Below are 24,001 nucleotides of genomic sequence, written 5' to 3' on the forward strand. Positions count from 1 at the left end.
TTAATATACTGATATTAAAAATAATTTTTTAAAAAATATATATTATTTTTATATATATTTAAATAAAAAATACTTTTAAAAATAATCATAACTACACTTTTAAATAAATAAAAATATCATTAAACTGGTCACCAAAATCTAATATGCGTTTGCTATGGTGATTGAGATTGGGAGAATTCATTTTTTTCACGTGCATCTAAAAATATGTTTAATTTTAAAAAATATTAAATTAATATTTTTATATAATTTTATTATATTAGTATAAAAAACAAAATAAAATATTTTAATACACTATCATGCAAAAAAAAAAAAACTATTTTTGCAGAGTATCTTGAACCTAGATACTGCGCTTGTTCACGTGGTTACTGTAATCAAGCTAACTAGATAGATGCCACCATGATCTTGTTAGAGCTAGCAATATATGTATTGTGAAGCTCTATTTAAAATGAATGAGCATCGAGGATATAAATTATCTATATTAAAAGCTTATATTATGTTATTGTAGCTGAACCGTGTGTGTGGTAATAAATAAATAAAAAAATAACCATCAATCAACATGTTAAAAAACATGCTAGGTTATTGAGTTTTTTTGAATTATTAAAGATTTATACTGTTATTAATTTTAAAATTAAAAAAAATTAATTAAGATATATATAAATTAATCTAAACAATTATATGGATTAAAAAAAAACATGCTATGCACTTTCTATAAGAGGGGGCATAAAGTTTTTCTTTGTTATTTTATTATATGTAGCACTGTAACATGTGTTTTTAAAGAGAAAAGTCAATTTCAAATCACATACCCCTTGGATTAGCATATTTTTTATATTTTATTTCTTGTAACGTAGAAGTGAGTAAAAAAAATAATTAAATTAAAAAAATTAAATCATAAAAAAACTAATTAAATTTTTAAAAAAAAATAACTAACTTGATTCGGTTTAATTTTGGTTTTATAGACCTCAAACTAGAAAAATTAAACCGAATCTAGATTGAAAAAACTGGAAAAAATCAAGCCAGATTGATTTTTGTCTTAAAAACTTAATCGAACCAAAATCAATTTCTATTTTTTTAAATTGATTTGATTACTTTTTTTATAAAAAATAACCAAATAAAAAAGTAATCACTCCTACTGTCTAGTTGTATATTTAAAAAGATAAAAAAATATCAATAACATGCAGAATATAAAATCTAAATTATATAGATCCAGTTTGTTTTCAAATGTTGTATTGTTAGGTTAAATTTAGGATTGTTTAAAAATGTTGCTGCAAATATTTTTTCAAGGTGTTTTTCATATTAAAATAAATTTTTTATTTTTAAAAAAATTTTTAAGATTGATGAGCAAAAACATAAAAAAATTATATCTTAGAAAAAAAAATTATTTGAAAATACAAGTACAATCATGTTTATAAATACTCGCTTGGTTTCATACTAGACTCACATACACACACACACACGCACACGCACGTACACCATGGTGATTTGTCATGTCATGTATTTTTTGGATTAGCTACATGCTGAGCTAAGATATAGACAAGGTTAACAAGTTGTTAGGTATGATATATTTAGATTTAGATATGAGTTGAATCAAATACATGTTAATCTACATAAATTGTTAAACTTGATATTATTAGATTTAACCATGTTTTGAGCCCAAGTACATGCGAGTCAGGTAAGTTATCATGCCTAACATTATCAGGTTTAACTATGTATAGAGTCTTGGTATACATGGATCTTAAGAGTTGTTAGGCCCAATATTCTTGGACTGAGCTATTGACTAAACCTGAATATGTACAATTAAGACAAGTTGTCAAGCCTAGTATCATTGAGTCTAGCTACGTGTCGAGACGAGATACACGCAGGTTTGACAATCCGTTATGTCTATCACCCCTCCTACTTTGCATCATTTTAAATCTAGATGGATTTGAAATTGGCAATCATTGTAGGTCTTATACCGAGTTATAATGTTTTGTTTGTTTATTTTATAACTCCTTACATGTAATGTTAGAAGGTATAGATGATTATCTTTGTATGTTCTTAAGTGTCATTGTAGGTCTTATACCGAGTTATAATGCTTTGTTTGTTTATTTTATAACTCCTTACGTGTAATGTTAGAAGCTATAGATGACTATCTTTGTATGTTCTTAAGTATATGAAAAAATTTCATTTATCTATCATGTTTTCACAAAACATTATTATTGTATGAGAAATGTTCATTACTTGTTAACATTGCGCAAAAGATATCTATATCTTGTCAAAATTACTATAAGAAAACGATATCTTAACCACTTGATATAAACAATATGTATAGAAAGCTATCTATATCACCAAATCACACATGTAAATAATTAACAGTTTATATTTATAAATATCAATGTTTAAATTCTTACAATATTTATCAAAAACACACACTCTAGTAATACAGTCTTTTATCCATTGCAACTTTTCACTAGACTCTACAAATTTTATTACCAAATAATCTTTAAACCCATCAGAAAAAACTTGTCTAAAAGATACTAGGTTTTTTTTATCATCGCCCATCAAATTTTTGAACTCCAAATAAAGAATCATCAACACAAATAAGTGACTATCATCTATCCATGCATTAAAAAATCTCATCATTCAGCATACTGAACCATCAAACTTCAATAATATTGTGGATGAATTGCTTTAAAGCATGTCAAAATAGACTACACAGTACACACGCTGAGCAACGCATTTAAGGATTTATATTTTATTTCACTTCTCATTCGTGTTTTATTGTTATTTTTTTTAATTATCCGCACATTAACTTGATATCAGATAGTCACATGAGTTTCATAATAAATATCAAATTAAATTATACATAGATGCAACTAATCATATTAATCTCACTTTACTAAAATATGCACTACAAATATAGTTTTCCTGATCAGAGATCATGATTTCCCATTGATTTTGATGCCATTCCTTTTCAAGTGATAAATTTAAAAATCCTAAAAATAAGGGTACTATTAAAAACGCTATAAACTACGTGTCGACCTATAAACAACGGTTTCACAAATATCAAGAGAACCCATCCACAACCAAAGCAAAAACTTTCAAAATCCCCGACAAGAGGGAAATCGAAAACAAAAAGGCGGCAAACATGAAAAAATAAACAGCGAGGAAATCAAATCACCTCTAGGAAATACAAAATAACAAACTCCCTCTCTCTTTCCTGCTCCGCCACTCACTCAAAGAGAGTATTTTCGTGTCTCGATTGACGATCGTGCTTTCATTTCACAGGGACGCAAATTCGATCTTCGAACTCGATCGCTCACTCAAATTTCTCCGATTCTAAACCCTAATTCCTCGTTTCTCTGTTTTTGAGATCGACGTATTCTTCTTCTTGTTGTCACTGCAGAAAAAAACAGAGAAAACAAGTTGCCGTTACTAAGAATTTAAGCGCAATTGATTTGAAATCCTGATCCCAGCAGTATTTTGATTATCGAGCACGATTTCTGCCGCCGCTGCTTCTTATCTGATTTTGATTGCGATGTATTCTCGTTGCTGCTGTTGATTTTTTTTTTTTGGTTTTTAAAATCCTGAGCGTGTGTCTGTTTGGCTGCAGAGAAACAAGCGATTATATTGACGGTGCTGGAATCGATCGAGCTAAGTGTTTTAGCTTAATTTGAACCGAGTATGATTTCTGCTGCTGCTGCTTATCTTTTTTTTTTTGGTTCCGATTTATTCTCGTTGTTGCTGTTGATTTTATGTATTTTTAAAATCTTGAGCGTGTGTTTGTTTGGTTGTAGAACGATTTATTCTCGTCGCTGTTGTTGATTTTATGTGTTTTTAAAATCTTCAGCGTGTGTTTATCTGGTTGTAGAAAAACAAACGATTATACTGACCGAGCTGAAATTGACCGAACTAAGTGTTTTAGCTTAATTTAAGCTATCGAGTATGATTTCTTCGTGCTGTGTCTTTAGAAGTCTGAATGTGCGTGCGTGTGTTTGCAAATATATCGTTTAGGTTTTGCCTTTTTCTTAGAAATTTGTGTTTGTGGAATGCTTGCAAGTTTTTGATATGTTCTTGATTGATTTGATGGATTGTTTGAAGTAGGTGTATTGGTCTGTTAATCTAATGAATTAACTGTGTCTGGCTTAGCTATGAATAGCTGAACGCAGAGGATTATAATTTGCTTCTGTTTTCTGAGCAAGTAAATCAGGTTCATTGTTAACTGATTGAATGAATTTGAGTACCAGTTGTTTAGGAATATAAGTGTCTTGAGTCTTCAAGTGCTTAATCGATGGATGTTCGTGAGTTCTGTATGTTTTTGAAAGGCCAATTAATAAATACCCTTTTATTGTCTTCGCGTGGGAGGGGTGGTTGATATCGATTACTTATTGAATAATGGCCCAATTTTGAGCATGATTTGGGAAAAAAATCAGGCGAGGGATAGGGAGATTTGCTTCCATTCACTAATTTTTGAAAACAGCTCTGCTTCGAGCATGAATTGAAATAATTTGAATGGGAGAAGTGTTGCTCACATTGACTCGTTTTCGAAGAACAGCCCTGCTTTGAACATGACTAGAAAAAGGCATCATAAAAACTAAGACATCAACTAAATTCCACTAGCCATGCTATACTACATTTTCACATGGAAAATTCTTTCAGCTGCGCTTGGATCCTGTAATTGGGATAGCATCAGCTCAACCCCATTAGCAATGCTATTGTACATCTTCACTTGAAATTTGTGCCCAGCTTGGATCTTGTAATGCATCTCATGTTAGAGGAAGAACACATGAATCGACAACAGAAAGTTAGTCACGGATCTTTCTTCATCACTAAGCTAGCTATGACTTGCTGGTCAGAACTATTGCTGTTAAACTTTGCATCCTGCTCTCCTGCTTGTCATTTTTTCTCGTTCTTTGTCTTTACCAACCTACTTGCAGGAAAGTGTAATCTTGCTTTAAGAGGACGGGGTGCTCTTGTTTTCCGGTCAAACCCCCTCACACAAACAAACCCTGAAAATAAAGTTTCACCAATTGACAAAGTCAAGCTTACTAAAATTGTCAAGTATACGAGACTAGGATTTAAACAAATTCCCAGTATGACTGACATAATGTCTTTCTAATGTCAATATTATATTAACTACCGAAAACAACATTTGATACCTCTCCAAAAGCAGAACTGAATTCCTTCTGTTGAAAGTCCTGACAGAAATAACAAGGTCTTGTTAGCCAGTCTTTTATTTTATAATTTAGTTGGCCTGTCAATGCACTAATCTTATCTTGTACCTTTAAATATTGATGATACAGAGGTTCCAAAGTAGACAATTCGTCTCGGCAAATTCCATATCAATGATCTTGGAACATCAATTGGGTTTAAGCTAGATTCGTGATCTGCAAACATCTGCAAGGTAATTGCAATCTCTTGATAATCATTTATTGAAAAGTTAAATGGCTTTAAATTCTTGCATGCATAGGATTGGAAGGGTTTCCAAATCAGATGTCAACTTTCCGCGGTGTAGACATTCACAGGGAATAGTTGAATTACACAGTTTTGGTGGTATTTACCTCGTTCACTTGAAAGTACGTTCCATTCAGTGGGAAGCTTCCTCTCATTGCTGTTCTACAAGGTATCTGCATATACGGTAATACAAACATCAGTAAGTAAAACACATACTTAACTATAATGTAGAGTTCTTTTCTTATCAAGATTTAGTTGTTTGTTTGATTTCTTTCTAGATAAAAAATGATCAAGGTTTAGAATCTTTGTTTAATTAGTTTTTTAGATTAGATTAGATTAGATTATTTTGATCTTATCTTTATCTTATAATCTTATATATGCAGAATTATATTCACAATTGCTTTACGGTTGTGTTTTCAACAATTTATATTGGATAACAATTATTTGACACTGTTTTTTTTTCGGTGTGGTTTCTTATTTTTAAGCTACAGTCAACTTATTTCGTGCTATCAAAATAGTGCAGACACGATAGGAGACCTTCAAATAGTTAGAGGAATTAAGAAGCTTAGTAACCAAAAATGATGGGATACCTTCAAATAGTAAGAGGAATCATGAAACTTAGCAACCAAAATGTCAATTTATGGGCATGATGTCTTATATGCAAAGACAAGATCTTTGGTGTCCTGTTAAAGTGGAAGATTTAAGTTGGCAACAATTGAATAAGATATGTTGGAGAACATTTGTGATGCCATAACATTGAAAAATGTTGGCAACAATTGAAGAAGATATGTTGGAGAACATTTAGAATGCCTTAACACTAAAAGAAGCATGAGACATCCTTGCCAGTCTCTTCTTAAAGAAGAACTATTTTACATTGCAACTCCTCGAGAATAGTTGTTATCAATGGTGCAACGAGACATGACAATTCCTTAGTTCTTCAATGATATAAAATCAATATGCCATGAAAATTTTAAACTAGAAGTAGAAGTAATAATTGGCCAAAGTAGGATGAAAAAAATAATTATCCATGGTTTAAGACCTGGATATCGAAGTTCAGTTTGAAGTCAAGTAAGCAGATGAGAAATCACCCCACCAATAATAGTAGAAGTGGCATATCCAATGGGATAGAACCAACAATTGGCACACTAGTAGTGAATCTGAAAAGATGGTGAAAAGTCATCAAAAAGAGGGAAACATTTCAGGAGGTAGATGCCACAACTGCAAGAAGAATGGTCACATGAAGAAAGATTATTGGCTCCACAAAAGGTCTACAGTGGGAGAAACACTACTATTTTCAATTCAAAAAGGCAGGTTGAGAATGAATGAGAAACTGAAACATCCTTTGTCATAGAAGAAGAGGAATTAGCATTCACATTAACAACTATAGATCGAGATTGGGACAAGGATTGTGATTGTGATAGTGATCATGATAGTAACCAAAACAAGGAGTGAGACCATGACCATAATCTTGACTATGATGAGTCACAAATTGATGATCATAGTGCCACATACAAAGATAGCAAGGGAAGGAAAAATGTCCTGAATATTGTGACGAGTCTGATGACTATAATGATGAGGAAAGGGTAGCAAACACATAAAGTGAATCTATGAGCAAAGTCAGTAGGAAGGAAGTTGAAACCCTTGAAGAGCAAAAAAACATTGATAATAGCCTCTATGTCGTTGAGGGAATGTAGATGCAATGAGAGGTGGATATCCAGTTGTAGTAATTGCTGAAGACACTGAGCAAGAAGATTTTTAACAACAAGAACGCAAGAGATCTAAGATGCAATTAGAGATAGATATCCAGTTGTAATAATTGAGCAAAAAGCTTTATCAACTCCCGTTATTAATTAGCATAGGGGTGCTTTTAAGATTGCTGCCCTCAAAGCTCCTGGTTTTGGGGAACAGAAAAACCAGTACCTTGATGACATTGCCATTTTGACTGGAGGAACTGTCATTGCAGGTTAGATAGGGATTGCCTTGGACAAAGTAGGCAATGAGGTCGTGGGACATGCTTCTAAAGTGGTTCTCACCAAGGATACAACCACCATTATTAGTAAATAAGAGAGTTGGACAAATTAGAAATCTTATTGAGGCTGCAGAACAAGACTATGAAACGGAGGAGCTCAATAAAAGAATTGCAAAACTATGGGGTGGTGTTGCAGTGATACAGGTTGGAGATGAGATAAAAATTTCTGAAGAGAAAGGAGATCGGAAGCTGATGTTGGGGGGTGTGTTGACAATCAACATCAGCCAGGAGTTGTTTTTCATAGGAAATAAAAGTCTGCAATAATTGGTAAGGTTACATTTATAGTTCTTTTCTCATTAGGAGTTAGTTGTTTGTTTGATTTCTTTATTAGATAAGAAAAGGATTCGTAGCTCAAAATGGATTTATGTTTACTATCTTTTTTAACTCGTTCTAAAATTCCTTGTTTGTTTGGGCTAGATTAGTTTGATCTCATCTTTATTTTATAATCTCTATATATAAATGAATAACCCGGGTTATGTATGCAGAATTATATACATGAATATACATAAATAAGAGAAGTGGGTTCAAAATTGCTTTGTGGTTGTGGTTTCAACAAAACTCACCAGAAGGGTTCCTCTTACTGTTTGTGAATTAGCTTCTCTGATACTATTGCATGAAAAACATGTCTTCTCATCGCACAATTTGTTTGGTTCTCTGGACTGGCATTGTTGGTCTGGTGGCTCAATAGAATTTGCAGTTTCACCTAATAATAAGATATTACTCATTAATACTACAAGATAGTGCCATCTTTTACTAATGCCATGAGCATTCACTACTTCGTGTCCCATCATATAAGTAGAATGGTTGCTAATTTTCTATCACAGGTTTATAATAAATGAAGCTTCACAATAAGCTCTTAACATTAATTAGTTTATATAAATACAGTATAGTTAGTCTGAGTTTCACTTTAGGTGTCGTTGAAACCATTGAAAGTCACACGTTTTGTGCTTACCTGGTGTCCATATAGCTAGAAGGTATGGACTAGGATCATCAGGTTCTCTTCTATCCATCTGCAAGTTTTATAAAGTGGTTTGGTGGCTGTTAAATTAAGCATGTAGTTTCAGGAGAATAGAAAAAAATTTAGAAAACGGAAGGAAAACTAACCCCGTCAAGTAGAGGATGTGAATCTGGAAGTTCATACCTGCGTAACATCAAGAAGACAAAGTGTCAGATGCATTGTTGAGGACCTCATCCAGGGTCCAAACTCCCTCTCAGCAAATTATACTAATTATTTTGATGTGGTTTATAGTGTAAAATCTATGCTTTCTGCCATTATTTTTATACCTGGGTCATCTGTTCTCATTTCCAAGTACTGCTTTTGCATGAAGTGCATTGTGCCAAGAGTTGGGTCAGCTTATCACATGATTGAGATGATTTTTACTAAGCTTCTATAGATTGAACTCATCTATCTTTGATTTATCGAGCTGTTTGCATGTTTCTAGCAAATCATTCTGTGATTGGTTTTGAGCAAGTATAGAGATGAAAATTGAATTGTGTGTCTGTGTCCCGGGGGTAGTTATCTTTATGAAACTATTAGGTGCAGGGACAAATAAATAATCTTAAAAAGTTGGACAAACCAAGTTTCGGCCCTGATTTTACTTACACTTGGTGTTCTGTCCGTAGACGGCTAACATTCTTCAATTTGGGTGTGGGTATAGAAGCATTTGGATTCAAAGCAACTAAGGCCTTGGACATGTCGCCTTCTTGGAGCTCCAAGTTTGTGTGCATGTAATTCTGTAAATTCTCAGTGAACTCTTCCATGTTCAGTTTTATTGTGGGTATTTCATCAGGATCTTCTCCAAAATCCTCAATATCAGTCTCTGTTAATTCAGTGCTCTCTTGATCTGGTGTTGCTGGCTCTTCAATAATGGGCACGCAACTGCCAATATCAGACCCGTGTCTTTTATGTGGGTTGTCCTCAGGGGGAGGTAATTGCATGGGATTGATACCTATGCCAGGGCTTCTTTCAGGCATAAAGGGAACAGTTGAAGTTGTCATACCCCTCTCTTCTGGTCCAGGTAATGCAAGCCTCGCACTGCATCAAATAGAGCTCACATTTACAAAAAATGTGATTTTGAGAAAATGAATTTTAACTTGGCTAATTGCTTCTCTTGTTATCCTATCTGTTGACCTCTTTCACCGATTATTTATCATCATTGACTTTCTCACTTTGTTTTCCCTCCAATAACTAGGGTACATCAAAGATCAGACTGGCATTATTTATTTTTTAACCTCAAAGCATTGGTAAAAAACTCTATATACCTATGGTCTAGATGGGAAGGCATTGCTTACCCAGTATGATAAGCGATGACAACATGTTTTTCCCAGGATTTTCTTCAATGGAAAACTCTTATTTCAAACATCTTTCCCAAATTTCACGTTTCCCAAGTACTGCCTAATTCTTAAATTGAAGTAAAATCGTGGTTCTGATGTGCAACTATCTCGGAGGCTACAAATCCTTTTGGGTCATATATTGTATATTTCTAATTGCAATTAACTTTCCTCCATCCTCGGCTACTTTATTGCTGCAAGTGATCAGTCAAACCACAACAAAAATAACATGACCAGTTGCTATCAATGTCCCCCTCTCTACCTTTTATTGCTACAAGTGACCAATCTACCATCTACTGTCTTGTATATTTTCTTGTACTTGTGTTGTTTATAAGTTATCACCAAGCTAATTATGTTTCATGTGATTGACTATGCAAATGTTCAACTTCGCAATGTTTTAAATTTCAAAATAAATGTTCTGATGGCTAGCATCTTAATGTTCACTTGATACATGCTGGTGGCAGTACAGCAGAGATTAAAATGCAAACCTTGCAAAGGCACTTGCAAAATGTCTACATTCTGCTCTCATGGGACATGCATTACAGTTGGGTCTACTCTTTGTGCAAAAAACCTGCATAAGCATTGAAGCATGGGTGTATTGATGCTTTTTTAATGCACAGTTACAAGTAATAATCCAATTAATATGTTATTGAATGCCCAAATGAGTATACCTTTCCAAATGTGATCATCTGGTAATGCAATTCATACCTGTAACCCCATAGAAAAAAACCAGAAATCAGCAAAATTTTATCTGAATAAACAAAAAACCATTATTTTTATCCATAGAAAGTACAGCTTTCAATGAACAGAATGGCTCTAAGGAAGAATCATGTGATTACAATGTTCTTTGATCTAGTTTGCACAATCTTGGCCAGAGATATTTCTGAATTGACTCGAGTATTGGGTACCTAGAGAGAATCTGGTTAGTATTTTTTATTAACAAGGAAAATTTGGTGTCAATTTGTGATATTTAATACTTACAGTTCTAGGAGGTGCAACTGAAGTGACTCTGGCAGTGGCTGGAGAGGGACCCATCCTAGTCGAACTGCGATTCTCCCGACATTTGTGTCAACCTTGAAGAACAGGTAATTGAATCATTTGAACTGTACAAAGTTGCTATTTCTTGTCATTTGACATTATATATTGTTTAGCCATGAAACTCACTGGAAAGGCAAGATGATGAAGTGTCAGGAGCCTCACACACTCCACGCTTTTCAACCCCAACCCCCTTATACTTAGCAGATAATCCCTGAAAATTTCAGATATTTCAGAAACTGGGAAACATATTTTGTTATCAATGAATTATTAGCTGTTCTTTGGCTTAAATGTTGCTAGGAGTAGTTTCTTATTGACACAAGGGAATTATCAATATTTATGAGCAGGAACTCTAATATTTGGGATGACTTACTTTGCTTTGTCAGGGGGCACATCTCTTAACCATTCCAAATCGATGCTTCCGTGTTCCCTTACCAGTCGGTTGAGGAATTCCTGCAATATTGTGCACCCATTATCAACATGTTTTATGATGCCTTGAGTTCATGCAATCTACCAGCAGGAAAAAAAAGGGGAGAGAGAGAGTTCTCACAAAGCCTTTTTAAGCTGAATGAAAGGTTATTAGGGCTTGAGGTTAAACATGCCAACATACCTGGATTCGTTCTGCTAGCATGTTATTCATCCCTCTTTCTTTTATCGCATCAGAAATCTCCTTGACTCTAGCACTTCGCACTGCTTCATAGTCCAATGAATCCATCGTGTCTTTGGCTCTCTCTTTTCTTCCATTTGTCTGCACCTCCTTCCTTAAACTATCCCAGTCAAATGCATCCTTTTTCTCACCCTCCACTTTTCCTTTTCTTGCTTTTGAGGTACTTGCATTTGCCTTGAGGTTTTCCCTGTTATTATGATGTACTTTCTCCTTTGTATTTGTGTCAACCACATTGTTTTCTAGAGGGGTTTGCTTATTCACTGAAGTGATTCTCTCAACGTCAAAAATGTTTCCTGTGAGACTTGAGACTTGCTGTCTGTAACTGTTTTGCTTCTCAGGCAGTTCTTCAGCAAGGTTTACAGGTCCGCCAACTGACATGCTTTGCCATTGCAAGGTCTTGTTCCTCTCATCAACTTGTCTTTCATGGCAAGACTGAGAGCTGCTTTGTCCATACCTTGGCAACTCACATTGTTTGGCAGCAGTCTTACCCACACTTTCTGCCTCTTGTGCAACAGTTTTGCTTGTGCAGGTTGCAGCCTTTTCTTTGCCGAATCTGGAAGAATATGACAGCCAAGAAGATATGTTTTCTTCACTGTACAACTTGAAGCCTTCTGCTTGCTGTACATTGGATTGTGAAGTCATGTGTAGCAACCTGTAGTCACAGCAAGGAGCCACTTTCCCTACCATCTGTGGATTGCAATAATCGAAATGCTGATTATATGTAGAAAAGCAGTTCAGATTACCTAATCTTTCCAATCCAGGTTCTGGCTGCCTGTTTTGTATATCTTCTGCTTGTTCCTTTTCATGCCTGGATTCCTTATGAAACAGTGAGCTCCCACTCTCACAATCATAAAATTCTCCTAGCAAGGTGGGACTCTCCATCTGTAAAAGATCCATGAAAGATAAATCATCATTCATGCAATGTTTACACCCAGTAGCAGGATCTTCCGCTTCAGAGTTGGAGCCCGAGTAGGATCTGACTCCATTTGCTTGGACAGTTGAGGAATCAAAAGAATCTTGTGATAATACAAATTCTTCCACCAGGCTGTGATTTTGTGTCTCTACCATGCTTGCTCTTTCTATAAACAAGGTTTCAGAGTCTTTCTGAGGTTCTGCTGATCCATGGTGTGTCACGGAGCTTTGATTGTAGAGTGGATTGCTGTTCCATTTGATATCATTTGGGTTTAGAATGTAGGTATCTGGTTCTTCAACGACGATGCTTGTCCTTTCTCTGTCACAGGCTCCACTGCTCCTCAACTTCAGAGGAAACAATGAAGCTAGAGACATGAAGGCAGAGCTGCAAGGTGGGAAAGTAGTTGAAGATTTTGTTCAGTTCATGAATTGAGATAAATTATCATGGCTTATCTGGTCTTGAAATTAAGATGAAATGTCAAATTTACCTTGACAGATGATCTGAAACATTTTGAGTTAGGAAAACTCCTATTACTGAATCAACAACTGATCCCTTCCATTTTGAAAAGCGCCTATCTCCTGCAAAGAATGTTATTGCATTCATACGTGCAGGTGACTATCTATTTGGTTCACTAAGAAAGGGGATTAAATTGTATTTTCTTTCTTGGTATATCATTGAGGGATGTTGTCTGTGAGTTGCAGAGCTGGGGGCTTCATTGCACCTAGGTTTTCTCACCAGAAAACATTAGTAAATGTGTTAATGGAATTTTGAACAATTTAGCATCTGCAATTAAATCTTTCCAGTGGGTGAGTTCGGCAACTCAAAAGCTCCCCAAAATTGTAGTCCACTGGTTTATATATTTTTTCTGTACTAAGGAGGCAGCATGTGCCTTTTGCAGATCCGTTTTTATATTGTCTCGATAACAACACCTGATTATGTTTCACTACATACTTATACAAGTCAAGTTTTTTTACCAAGAAAAACTGGCACTAAAAGAGTGAGCTGCTAATTGGTGGGAAACTTACTGTTGATTTTTTCTTCCTCATCAAATAATTCTTTTCTCTGAATTGTGCTTTTTTTTTTTATTTCATGGGTGATGGTGCTTCTTTTGCATTTGCAACATTCTATGTAATGTCTTTGTTCATTTGTGAAGGACATGCATGCGTAAATAATCAAACACTTGTACATATGCATTTTCAAATGTAAGATCAACATGTCTGCAATATGAATGCTCTATCACTTATGATAACTTTGAAGCTGTATGTTTGTGAGCGGAAGCAGCATAGCATAACTACTCTTCATCAAATTGGAAGGCACTAACAGTATGTATGGCTCTCTCTCTCTACTGTTGAACTCAGTAATAATCTTGAATATGTTGGAGCAAAAGTATAAGATATTGTACCTTGCACGAGATGCATTCTTGCAATGAATGAATCAACTCGCCCATGAAAAACTTTTCTCTCTTCCCCCCACCATTGCTCCTTTCCCTTGTCAGTTCCTTCAAGGCCTTGATTTCCTTCTTTCCCCATCAGCAGTTTCCATACTCTGTCTGACTCTGGGTCAAGATCTACTTTAGGCCTTGGCTTGTGTTTCTTGACAACTTCAAACCCATCATAGGGAACAAGTTTGTCATTTCCTTTGTAAGGAACAAGTGCATTTTGCTCTTTGTTTTCTATTTTCTTGCTCCCTACATTGAGACGGAGGCCCTCCATCTGGTATATGATTTGTTCTACTGTAGAGGAGAAAGTCTGCTTTGCTGGTCGCCCTGCATTGGATGTCAAGAGTGGTTGCTGTTGTTATGGTGATTAGAACATTTTAGGAAGTTACCTGAACCCTTAAAGCATTATAATATATATTAAACACGCTATACCTCTTCTCTTTGCATATGGCTGCTGATGAACTTTCAAGTCATCCTTTGGTTCTTGTGGAATCTTACCCTTTTCAGATGGAATTGATATGGGCACAGTAGCTCCAGACATTTGCTGAATTCTTGACATTTCAGCGTTGCAAGTTTTGGGTTGAAGTTGGTTATCCGATGCATGGCTTGTTTTGAGAGACGTTTGTGAAAGCCTGTGAGAAGTTTCTATAGTGGTGGGGCAGGGGGACTTTTGGACATGAGTCGATCCATTGGTCTCTCCCAGCATTTCTTGGCATAAATATGGTTGAGGTGAAATACATTGCTTTGGAAGGTTCTGCAGAGCCATATAGTGAACATACCACTCACCAGGATATTTAACTTCTGAAACAAAAGAAGATATGCTGTGTGTGTTTATTTGAATTCCATCCTCTGTTTTCTTTCTTTTCTGGGTCTCTGAACATCCAGAACCTGGAATGCTGTCATTTTGGTCATATCCATCAATCAATGAGCCCACTGGATATGCTGTGCAAGGGTTTGTTTTCTTAATATGAAAGTGTCCTCTCTTGGATCCTCTGCCCTCAATTAAATAAGGTGTTATCTTTTGTATTGATTGTGGGTTATTCTGAGAAGTTATTTGTCTTGTCCACTCTGGTCCTTCTTCTGGAAACACAACTCGACCAATTTCTTGTGCATGGATACTTCTCTCCACATCCCCCGCATTGAGGTTAAATTTCTCAATGTGCATGTTTTTTCTTGGAGTTAGTTCCGCTGCCACTTCTTGTATTTCTGAAATTGATATATAGTCACCACGTGGCTGATTCATAAAAGTTGTCTGGTTACTTGTAGCACCTGATTGCTGGTTTTCTACCACTAATCTATGCTGTTGGCTCATCTGTGAAGTTGTGGTGCTTAAATCTGCCACTTGAAGACTTGCATTCAGATCTAAAGTCCCTCTTTTTCTATTCAGCATGTCCTGCTGAGCAACTGCATTACTGCAGCTTCTGTCTGTTGCGATTTCCAAATCAAACCTCAATGCTCTTCTACATGATTTTGCATCACCTGATCTGGATTGCATAATCTCTATGGTGGAGTCTGCATGTTGATTTGCTGATTTGTTTAGGTCTTTCTTGCGCACATACTTTCTCTTTACAGCATGGGTATTTATGGTCTCTCCAATAGAATCTGTGTGTTGAACTACTGATTCATTCAGGGCCTTCTTGCGCACATGCTTCCACTTTGCAGAGCTGGGAGGTGCAGTACCTACGGTAGATTCTGTAGGTTGAGTTGCTGGCTCTTTCAAAGCCTTGCGAACATACTTCCTCTTTTCAATTGGCTTCTCCTTGGGATCAGTAATTTTTGTGGTTTCAGCCTTGGGAGTCCTTTTCTGCTTGCCTTCCACAATCACCTTGGGCCTATGCTTTCTTCTCTTTTGAGGTTTCTGCTGTGGTGTTCTATTAAGGTCGATGCCTTGTGCATTTGCTGTCGCTAGATCTTTTACTTCCTCAAATGTTGTAGATATGACAGCAGATGATGAATCTGTAATGTTACATGAGAGCTCCTTTGAATTATGTCGATCGGCTTCACACTCTTTGAATATGGTTAAATCAGTTTTCTCCTTTTCCCCACTTGAGCTTTTTTCTTGCGAGGGACTTGCTGTTGCAGAAAGCCTACTCTCCAATCTCTTGCACTGATCCGGTACTACCGTGGCCAATTTAAAAGAGGTGGTAAAATATGAGGCTGCATCAGCTTCCATTCTTGGTGGAAAGTTTAGATCATAGTTATGAGGGCAAGGCATCATAGGTTCATCTGCATAAAGTAAAGAATCATCTAGAATGAGATTTTGACAAAAAAGAAGGCTTAAACAAAAATGCGGGTAATGGGAGAATGAAAGCTATATATTTTTCATCCATGTCTCTTGTTTTCTATCTTCCTAATATGTTTTGATTCTTGAAACCATGGCAGAACTGTCATTTAATCTGTAGAATGCTCAAATTCCTTTGCTTATATCAAGTACATGGTAATTGTCTTTCTTCTGTATAAATAATATTGAAATCTCATGCTAATTGACGTTCTGCATTGAACTACGCTATGTCAAATTGATTCGATGCCATATGACATGAGAATGGAATGAGCAGGTCCCACGTTAACAGCAGTCTCTTAGAACAAAATATCTTAAAATAAAGGACCGGTATGATCACTTACAATTGGGTTCCTGGGATGAGAAATAGTTGCTACCCAAATGCCGTGAGCCTGCGCAGTGAGTTTGGTTTCCGAGCAACAAATTGGCTTCTCTGTAATTGTTGATTTGGGGATGCAAGTTGGGAAACGAAGGCCTCCAAACCATGCTTGTGCTTATACCAGGAGGTGCCATTGGAGAGGTAATTGTAGATATATTTGAATGGTCCAAAATATTTGCTAGTAAACCACTGCCCAGACCTCCAGTTTGACTCTCGATATAATCGCGTGGAGTATTGCTCATTCTTTTCACCTCTTCCAAACCTGCATTTCTAATATTATCCCCGCCATTTCTAAACAGTTGATCAGTCTGGTCAGTATGTTGGGCCGCTCTGCTGTAATTCGACACATCTTGCACACATCCATCGACAAATCCAGCCAGTTGCCAATTCGTTCTGCCCTGTAGGTTCCCTTGCCCGTCAGCTGGCATCAAATTGGATCTTGTTAGAATGGGCTTCTCTGGCGTTGCTGGTAAGAACGAACTCGGAATCAATCTTTCTCCATAATTAATCCTTGAACCCATTCAACCTGCCAACTGTTTCTAGCTTTTCGTCCGCTTCCCTGCTGTAGTTAGTGATTCTGTCCCACCGATTGGCTTCGAGTGCCTAAAGTTTGCGGCGAGTCATCAAATTTCATTGATTTAGCCATCTTCTTTCTTACTGCATTGCCTGAGCCTTCCCTGCCTGAAACCCCAAACACATTTTTCACTCAAATAAATTCCTACCTAACACGCCAAGCATGAAGAATCACAGAAAAGACTAATAGAAACCGTAATTAGAATCTATGTTATAAATGTACAGATATCATTTCACAGATAATTCTTAATAGCTAAATTTCAGACTACCTGTATCCATCTGTTTCTTGTAAAACATGAAAAACACATGATGACAGTATATAATAAAAAAAAAAAAATATATTATTTAACTTTTTTTTTTTCAAAACAAGATTGACCAAATCTGCATAAATTAACTGAATTTTAATCCTTGGTTAAGATTACGGGTACCATAGAAACTTCAATAAAATCTCCAAGAAATCTTGCTGTGATATGCGAGAACAAACATGCAATCACTCTACTTGTGGGGGTCAAAGAAATAATAAATAAACAGTAACCGTAAACAAAACATTCATGCACAGCACTGAGCTTACCGATCTGTAACCGAGTCAGTTGAGAATCCTTAAACGAGTCAATGCCGGAAAATGCCCAGTCTTTAAGGTTGTAAGGAGGGAAAGAGAGAGAAAATGAAGTGAGAAAAAAGAATGGAAAAGAAACAAGCTTTATTTCGTATGTTATATAAACATATAGACTAGTCTGGGGCACCCCATCTTTGTATTTTTATAAAACGGGCGAACCCCACCTTCGGCAATGGCTTGCAAATCCGAATCTTGACATTACTTTCCTCTTGTTTCTTGCTATATTTTACATATTTGTAACATTGCTATTTAGGAAAGGATTTTTCACCCGTGTGAACTGTTACTGACTAGTCACTATCTATGTATTTATTGTATTTAACTATTACTGATTTGTTACTCTTATCTTGCAATATGGTCATTTTTTTTTACTTATTTATTATGGTCGACTCTTATGTTAATGTAAAACTATCAATTATATATGGGCCAGATCTTGTCTTGAAATGCCTTTATGGGATAAGGGTTATTCAAAAAAGAAAAATATTAAAGAACAGTATTTGCAACTGGTCAACATGTTATTTTTGTTTTGTCATTTTTGGATTAATATTGAAAATATTTTCCATTTTCAAAATTACATCTGTAAATGGAGACCCTGTAAACTATTTTATTTTAGAGAGAAAACAAATTACCATGAAATAAAATGGGGAAATTGCCCAACACCACACATGAAACAGGTTTATCTTGATGGGTTTTCTCTCTTCTTTTGCCCTTGATTTTCCTCCTTTTTTGCCAATGATTTATCTTTTTGTATGCTTGTAGTTGTTGCTTGCCAGGGGGTGCTCCTTTCCAAAAAGGACTACATAAATAACTTGCCTTGCTTAGAATGCTATATATATATATATATTAGAAGTAACATATCTTGTCCTTGTCTCTTTTGACTTGAAAGTAATTAAGATGATAATCTCTCTTTATTAAGTAATTCTTGAAGTGAAAACGCATGACCATATACAATAAACTCCCAAATCTTTTTTACTGTAATTAAATCACACAGCCCTAGATATAAATTAGGCAAAAAAAATTCATTAAAGAGTGAAAAAAAAATAAGAGACGAAAAAATTGTTTTCAAGAGCTATTAGATAATTTATGTATGAAATAAATATATATTATCCTAACCCAAAATTAATACCAGCAATTAGTATTAGTGGTGTTCGAAACACTTAAATATTATTTTTAATATTAATATACCAAAACAGTTTAAAAATATATAAAAATTTAATTTAAAATAAAATAAAAAATACCTCATCGAGATGCTGGGCCATCCACCAATGTTGCCTTGTTGTCCGTGCGGAAACTAACTAGGAGGTGCTCATTATTTAAAAAAAGAAGAAGTGGAAATAGCAAAAAAGATGGCACATAGAAAAAAGCTGTTGACAAAGAAACAAGGATAGATAAAAAGGGAGCAGCATGCTTCCTTGTCACTACGTGCATGAAAATAAAATCTGACGTTATATGAATATACGATGAATATCATTTAATAGAATATAAAATTTAATATAATAAATAATTAAATTTTATATTTTATTAAATACCTGAGGTCTAAATATATAATATAATATTAGCACTTTATGCAGTCGAGAGTTTGGCTAGCGTCGCTTTCTCTTTAGAGTTGCAAACAAGGTTGTAGTTGATTGAGTTGTCAACGTGCTAGCTACCACTAGTAGAGGCTCTTTTGTACTAGGATTCAGTTTTGGCGTGAATAATTTTTTATAGTTTTTTTTGCTAACATTGACCACAAAGATTTTAATATTATAAAATTGTATTGAAAATTAACAAATGGCTAGAAACATCTTTGGATCAGCATGCTTCATGTTTGTTTTGACTGTTTTAACTTTTTTGGGTTTATATTGTGGCTGTGTACAATTTAATAAGGTACAGGATTTAATTATAAAAATTAATTTTTTTAATGGGTTCTTCACCCAAATCTCAACCTCCAACTCTAAAACAAATACAATTGATAGGATTTTTTTAGGATTGTAACTAATTAATGAAAGAAAAAACGATAAATTTACAACTTTACAGATGATTATGGCTAATGACATCTTTAATGTCTTATTTTTTTAAGAAAATTTTGATTTTTAAATTAATTTTTAAAATTTTCATAAATAATAATTATGTATTTGTCTCCCGGTAAAAGTAACATATGTGTTCTCTAATTTTTTTTTCAAAATCTTATGATTTTTACTCATCTCTTACATGCATCACTGGTCAATAAAATAAAAAATAAATTGAGATATTATGCCAACCAAATGTTAATTGCAAATTCAAGAGATTTAAGATGATATATCGAATAAAACTTTTCATGCATGCTTGATATTGTCAATCTCTAGATATAATTAAGATATAGAAATTATTATGCCGCTAGAAAAAAAAAAAAGAAGGAAAAGAGTGATGGATCTATTTTTCAAGAAATGACAAGACAAATATACAATACCACCGTAAGTTTAAATTTTTAATTAGTTTAGTAAATAAAAAAAAAAGACGGCAGTATAATAGTGTATGTATTGTACCAGCCGACCGGTGAACATCTCGTATATCCTTCATGGTTTGATGTTACAGGACAAGTTTGGTAAATTGAATGGATCTGTACTAGAAACTAATTGAGAGATGGAGAAATTAGGACTGGAGGATTTTATTTCTTGATTAATTTTATTTATTGATTAAGTAAGAAGAAGGAATCATTTATGATAATTTAAAATGACAAGAGATATGAGTGTACAAGATAATTATATATTTGGTACAAAACATTACATGTTTGATAATAAATTAATTACCACAATATAAACAATCCGATTATGCATTTGATACTAAATTTACTAGTTTCTTTTATAATGATTCTTTAACATAATTTACATGTACATATGTTAGCACTATATATATTTTGCTTTTAATTTAAATATTATACTTTTTTCTCTTTTTTCTTACTTATTGTTTTAGATTGCTTGAATTTTTTTATGTCCAAAGATCTAAATCTTGTATGTAGATGTATATAGTCGTATATTGATTGTATTTTTCCTTGTTTATCTAGATTTTTCTTGTTTTAAATAAAGGTTTCTATTAAGGAACCAATTCAATCCAATAACTTAAACTGCTAATTGAGGTTTCAAAATATAATTTATATTATTATCTAACACACATTTCGTCAAGTGAAACTCATTTGGGCTTCAAACTTATACAAACCTATACTATATTGTGTCTATTTTTTATCAAACAAATAAGGATGGTGAGATTTAAACTCATAATTGCTTAGTCATTAAGACTTTAGTACCATGTCAAATAATATATTTAATCAAAAAACTTAAGCTCTTAGGTGAGTTCTTAAGATATGATTTATATTATTCTCTAACACACCATCTCAAGTGAAAACTTGTTAGACTTGAAACTTGTGTAGGCCCACATTACCTTGTGTTTAATTATTATAAAATAAATAAGGATGATAATATTTGAATTTGTGATCGCTTGGTTAGCCACGATCTGATACCATGTCAAATAATCAATTTAATTGAATAGCTTAAATTGTTAGATAATATCTTAATATATGATTTATATTATTTTCTAACGGTTTCTAGTTGAATGGAGTATATTAATACTGCTTAATAATTTTATATGCATGGGATGTAATTAGTTTTATATATGCACCATAAATTTGAAAGTTTTTAAGTTTTTTTTTTCCATGTGAATCATTAAAAGGATTAGTTATTTCTTAAAAAATTATCTTACAGTAATTGTATTATTTTTCCACATAACAAGCTATAATATCTCTAGATGTATAAAAAATAATGATGTATTTATTCTTTATTTAATATACTAAAATTACATATCTCTTCGATTCAAAATTTAATCATAATTTTTTGTTGTGAAATTTCAACTATAAATAATTAACTAAATTTAAATTATCCTCAAATCTTTTATTTTAATTAAATATAGGTAAATATAAAAAAATTTAATTCAAGTTCACAAAATTTATATCATATCTTAATATATAATTTATATTATTTTTCTAACGGTTTCTAGTTGAATAAAGTATATTAATATAAAATTATCCTACAGTAATTGTATTATTTTTCCACATAACAAGCTATAATATCTCTAGATGTATAAAAAATAATGATGTATTTATTCTTTATTTAATATACTAAAATTACATATCTCTTCGATTCAAAATTTAATCATAATTTTTTGTTGTGAAATTTCAACTGATAAATAATTAACTAAATTTAAATCATCCTCAAATCTATTAGGTAAATATAAAAAAAAATTAATTCAAGTTCACAAAATTTATATAAATAACAAGTTATACATGTTGAAAGACAACAATCTAATAAAATTTTACCTAAAAGCCCTGATCCGAGATCCAACCAGCAAACTTTTTATGTTTCTTGTTGTTAACTAGGACGTGCCCACATTAAAAGCGGTGCAAGCTATTAATAAATACCCTCTCTCTCTCTCTCTCTCTGGGCGCGCTCTGCATTTTTTAGATCCTTTTAACAACTGGCATGAAAACAACGTCTACCTTAATTTTATCATCACGTTGCATGAGAAAATGTGATGGATTTCATTCAATAAATTAAAAAATAAAATGATATCAGCGCATAATTACTTTATAATATTTTATTACTGACACACAACTTTGATTGTTATTAATTCTACATGCAATGCTACTGTACCATTATTGATCAAGTTAATAGGTATGGGTTGACATGGCAGTTTACACCCTATAACTATTAATAGGTACTTTTATCGATCAATGTATTTGTTTGTTTTTTTTCTAATTATCTCACCCTTTCTTTTCTTTTTTTAAATATATTGAAAAAAATTGTTATTGATTACCAGTAAAAGCTTGTGATTGAGCTTAAAACTTGCTATTTTTGCAGATTAATTGAGGTTGGAAACGAGTCAGGAGTGGAATTAGGGATTTAATTATTAATTTCTTTTCGATAGTTTTCTTTTTTCTTTTAAATTTATATAGTGCTAGCCGTTAGCATATTTGGCTGTAATTGTTCCCAAATCCCAGGTGACGTGTGACACTCACATCATGTCACTCTTCCATATAACGGAATGTGGTAGCTTCTGTTCTGATTGATACATCAATTATAGAGATTTAATTCAATAAAATATTCTGTACCAAAAATTCAGTGATGGGTGAAAACCAAGTCAGTCGGTACTTGAAATTAAATAAAAAAATACATGGAAGAAAAGCTAGAAAAACCCTAAACCTAATCAAATTACTTGAAGCGCGCGGGGGGACAAAAAAATAAATAATAATAAAACAATAAGAGGGAGGCCAGGGACCCCTACTAGACAGTCACCTGCAACCTATTGCAAGAATGACCACAGAAAGGTCCCGTTTAGGTACACGACAATCATGAGTTTAGAACTTTATGGGGAAAGATGGCCTCCAATCCGTACAATCCCGACATTTAATGCAATAAGGCCATGCACTTATCCCTCCCTCCAAGAAAATTTGGGACATGTTGTGTCAGATCAATTTGATAAAAATTGACGTGTGAATTCTAAATGGAATTCTCTAGCCCTCGACGGGGGCCACACTCTTAATTATGAATGTGAACTTGCACGAGGCTGATTATTGGAAGGAAAACTGACTCTTCACTCTTCCTCGGCTCGGCATATGATTCATGCCAATGTTAAACAATGGGAAAATTACTCCTGCTGTTCTTTGGTTCGGTGAAAGCTATACCTGATTATGGAGTTTTTAGGTAATATAATTTAAATTATGAATTATTTTATGTGTTCCAAGAAAATCAATAAAAAATATACGCATGATTACTAATTCAGTATTGCTATAATATTTTTGGAACTAGTATACAGTATCAACGGCTAACTTTGAATCCCGGCATGAGCCTGAGGAGTAACCTTTAGTTGATACGGTTCATGATATGATGAACAATCCTCGGATGCGTGAGATTATGGAAAATCGCAGCCCCTCCTCCAAATTAAACACAGCAGACCACCTCTCCTCCTTTCTTGCTAACCCTATCGTTGGTCATTCATCTGTCAATTCGCCACCGTGACAATAGAACAGTCAGCACCACCGCAACGACAACAACAGACAGTACCGGAGTTAAAGTTAGCAATCAGCAACTAGTCAGTCCTTGTCCTGGGCGTCAATATAATTGGTTAGATTCTTTGGGTCTGCATCAATTTAATTAATTATTTCGGGTTTTAATTTTATGGCTACAAGATTGGAGATTTTGAAACCCCAGAAGGAAAGAAGAAGAAACACCCACTGCCTCTCGAAATTTTGTTATATTTAAAAAATTTAGATGATCCTAAATATAAATTTTTAATTTTTCATAA

At 34.0% G+C, this 24,001-nt stretch overlaps 1 protein-coding gene across 4 annotated transcripts; it reads right to left on the minus strand.

The window, feature by feature from the left end:
• Positions 1-4,440: 4,440 nt before the first annotated feature.
• Positions 4,441-17,782, minus strand: DME (HhH-GPD base excision DNA repair family protein). Of its 4 annotated transcripts, none has more exons than XM_011025968.1 (20): positions 17,645-17,780; positions 16,466-17,172; positions 14,276-16,069; positions 13,808-14,170; positions 12,893-12,983; positions 11,436-12,789; positions 11,199-11,278; positions 10,955-11,039; positions 10,772-10,863; positions 10,630-10,698; positions 10,462-10,498; positions 10,279-10,361; positions 9,063-9,494; positions 8,564-8,600; positions 8,412-8,469; positions 8,023-8,162; positions 5,538-5,603; positions 5,259-5,373; positions 5,136-5,174; positions 4,441-4,985 (listed from the first exon to the last, which is right to left on the minus strand). In XM_011025968.1, the coding sequence occupies exons 2-20, from the start codon at positions 17,019-17,021 to the stop codon at positions 4,873-4,875; spliced, it is 5,604 nt and encodes a 1,867-aa protein (XP_011024270.1). In that variant the 5' UTR covers positions 17,022-17,172; positions 17,645-17,780; the 3' UTR covers positions 4,441-4,872. The 4 variants fall into 4 exon arrangements, 3 of the variants coding, with proteins under 3 accessions (XP_011024270.1, XP_011024268.1, XP_011024269.1); XM_011025966.1 differs by having other exon boundaries at positions 16,466-17,177; XM_011025967.1 differs by having other exon boundaries at positions 16,466-17,181.
• Between the last annotated feature and the right edge of the window lie 6,219 nt (positions 17,783-24,001).

The sequence above is a fragment of the Populus euphratica genome, unplaced genomic scaffold, assembly GCF_000495115.2.
Source record: "Populus euphratica unplaced genomic scaffold, PopEup_1.0 scaffold22.1, whole genome shotgun sequence".
NCBI lineage: Eukaryota > Viridiplantae > Streptophyta > Magnoliopsida > Malpighiales > Salicaceae > Populus > Populus euphratica.

Coding starts and splice junctions, on each gene's coding strand:
- DME (XM_011025968.1), bottom strand. CDS start 17,021: ATGGGTTCAAGGATTAATTATGGAGAAAGATTGATTCCGAGTTCGTTC. Junction 11,279..11,435: donor TGCTAGCAGAACGAATCCAG/GTATGTTGGCAT, acceptor ACAATATTGCAG/GAATTCCTCAACCGACTGGT. Junction 10,864..10,954: donor TTCATCATCTTGCCTTTCCA/GTGAGTTTCATG, acceptor CTGTTCTTCAAG/GTTGACACAAATGTCGGGAG.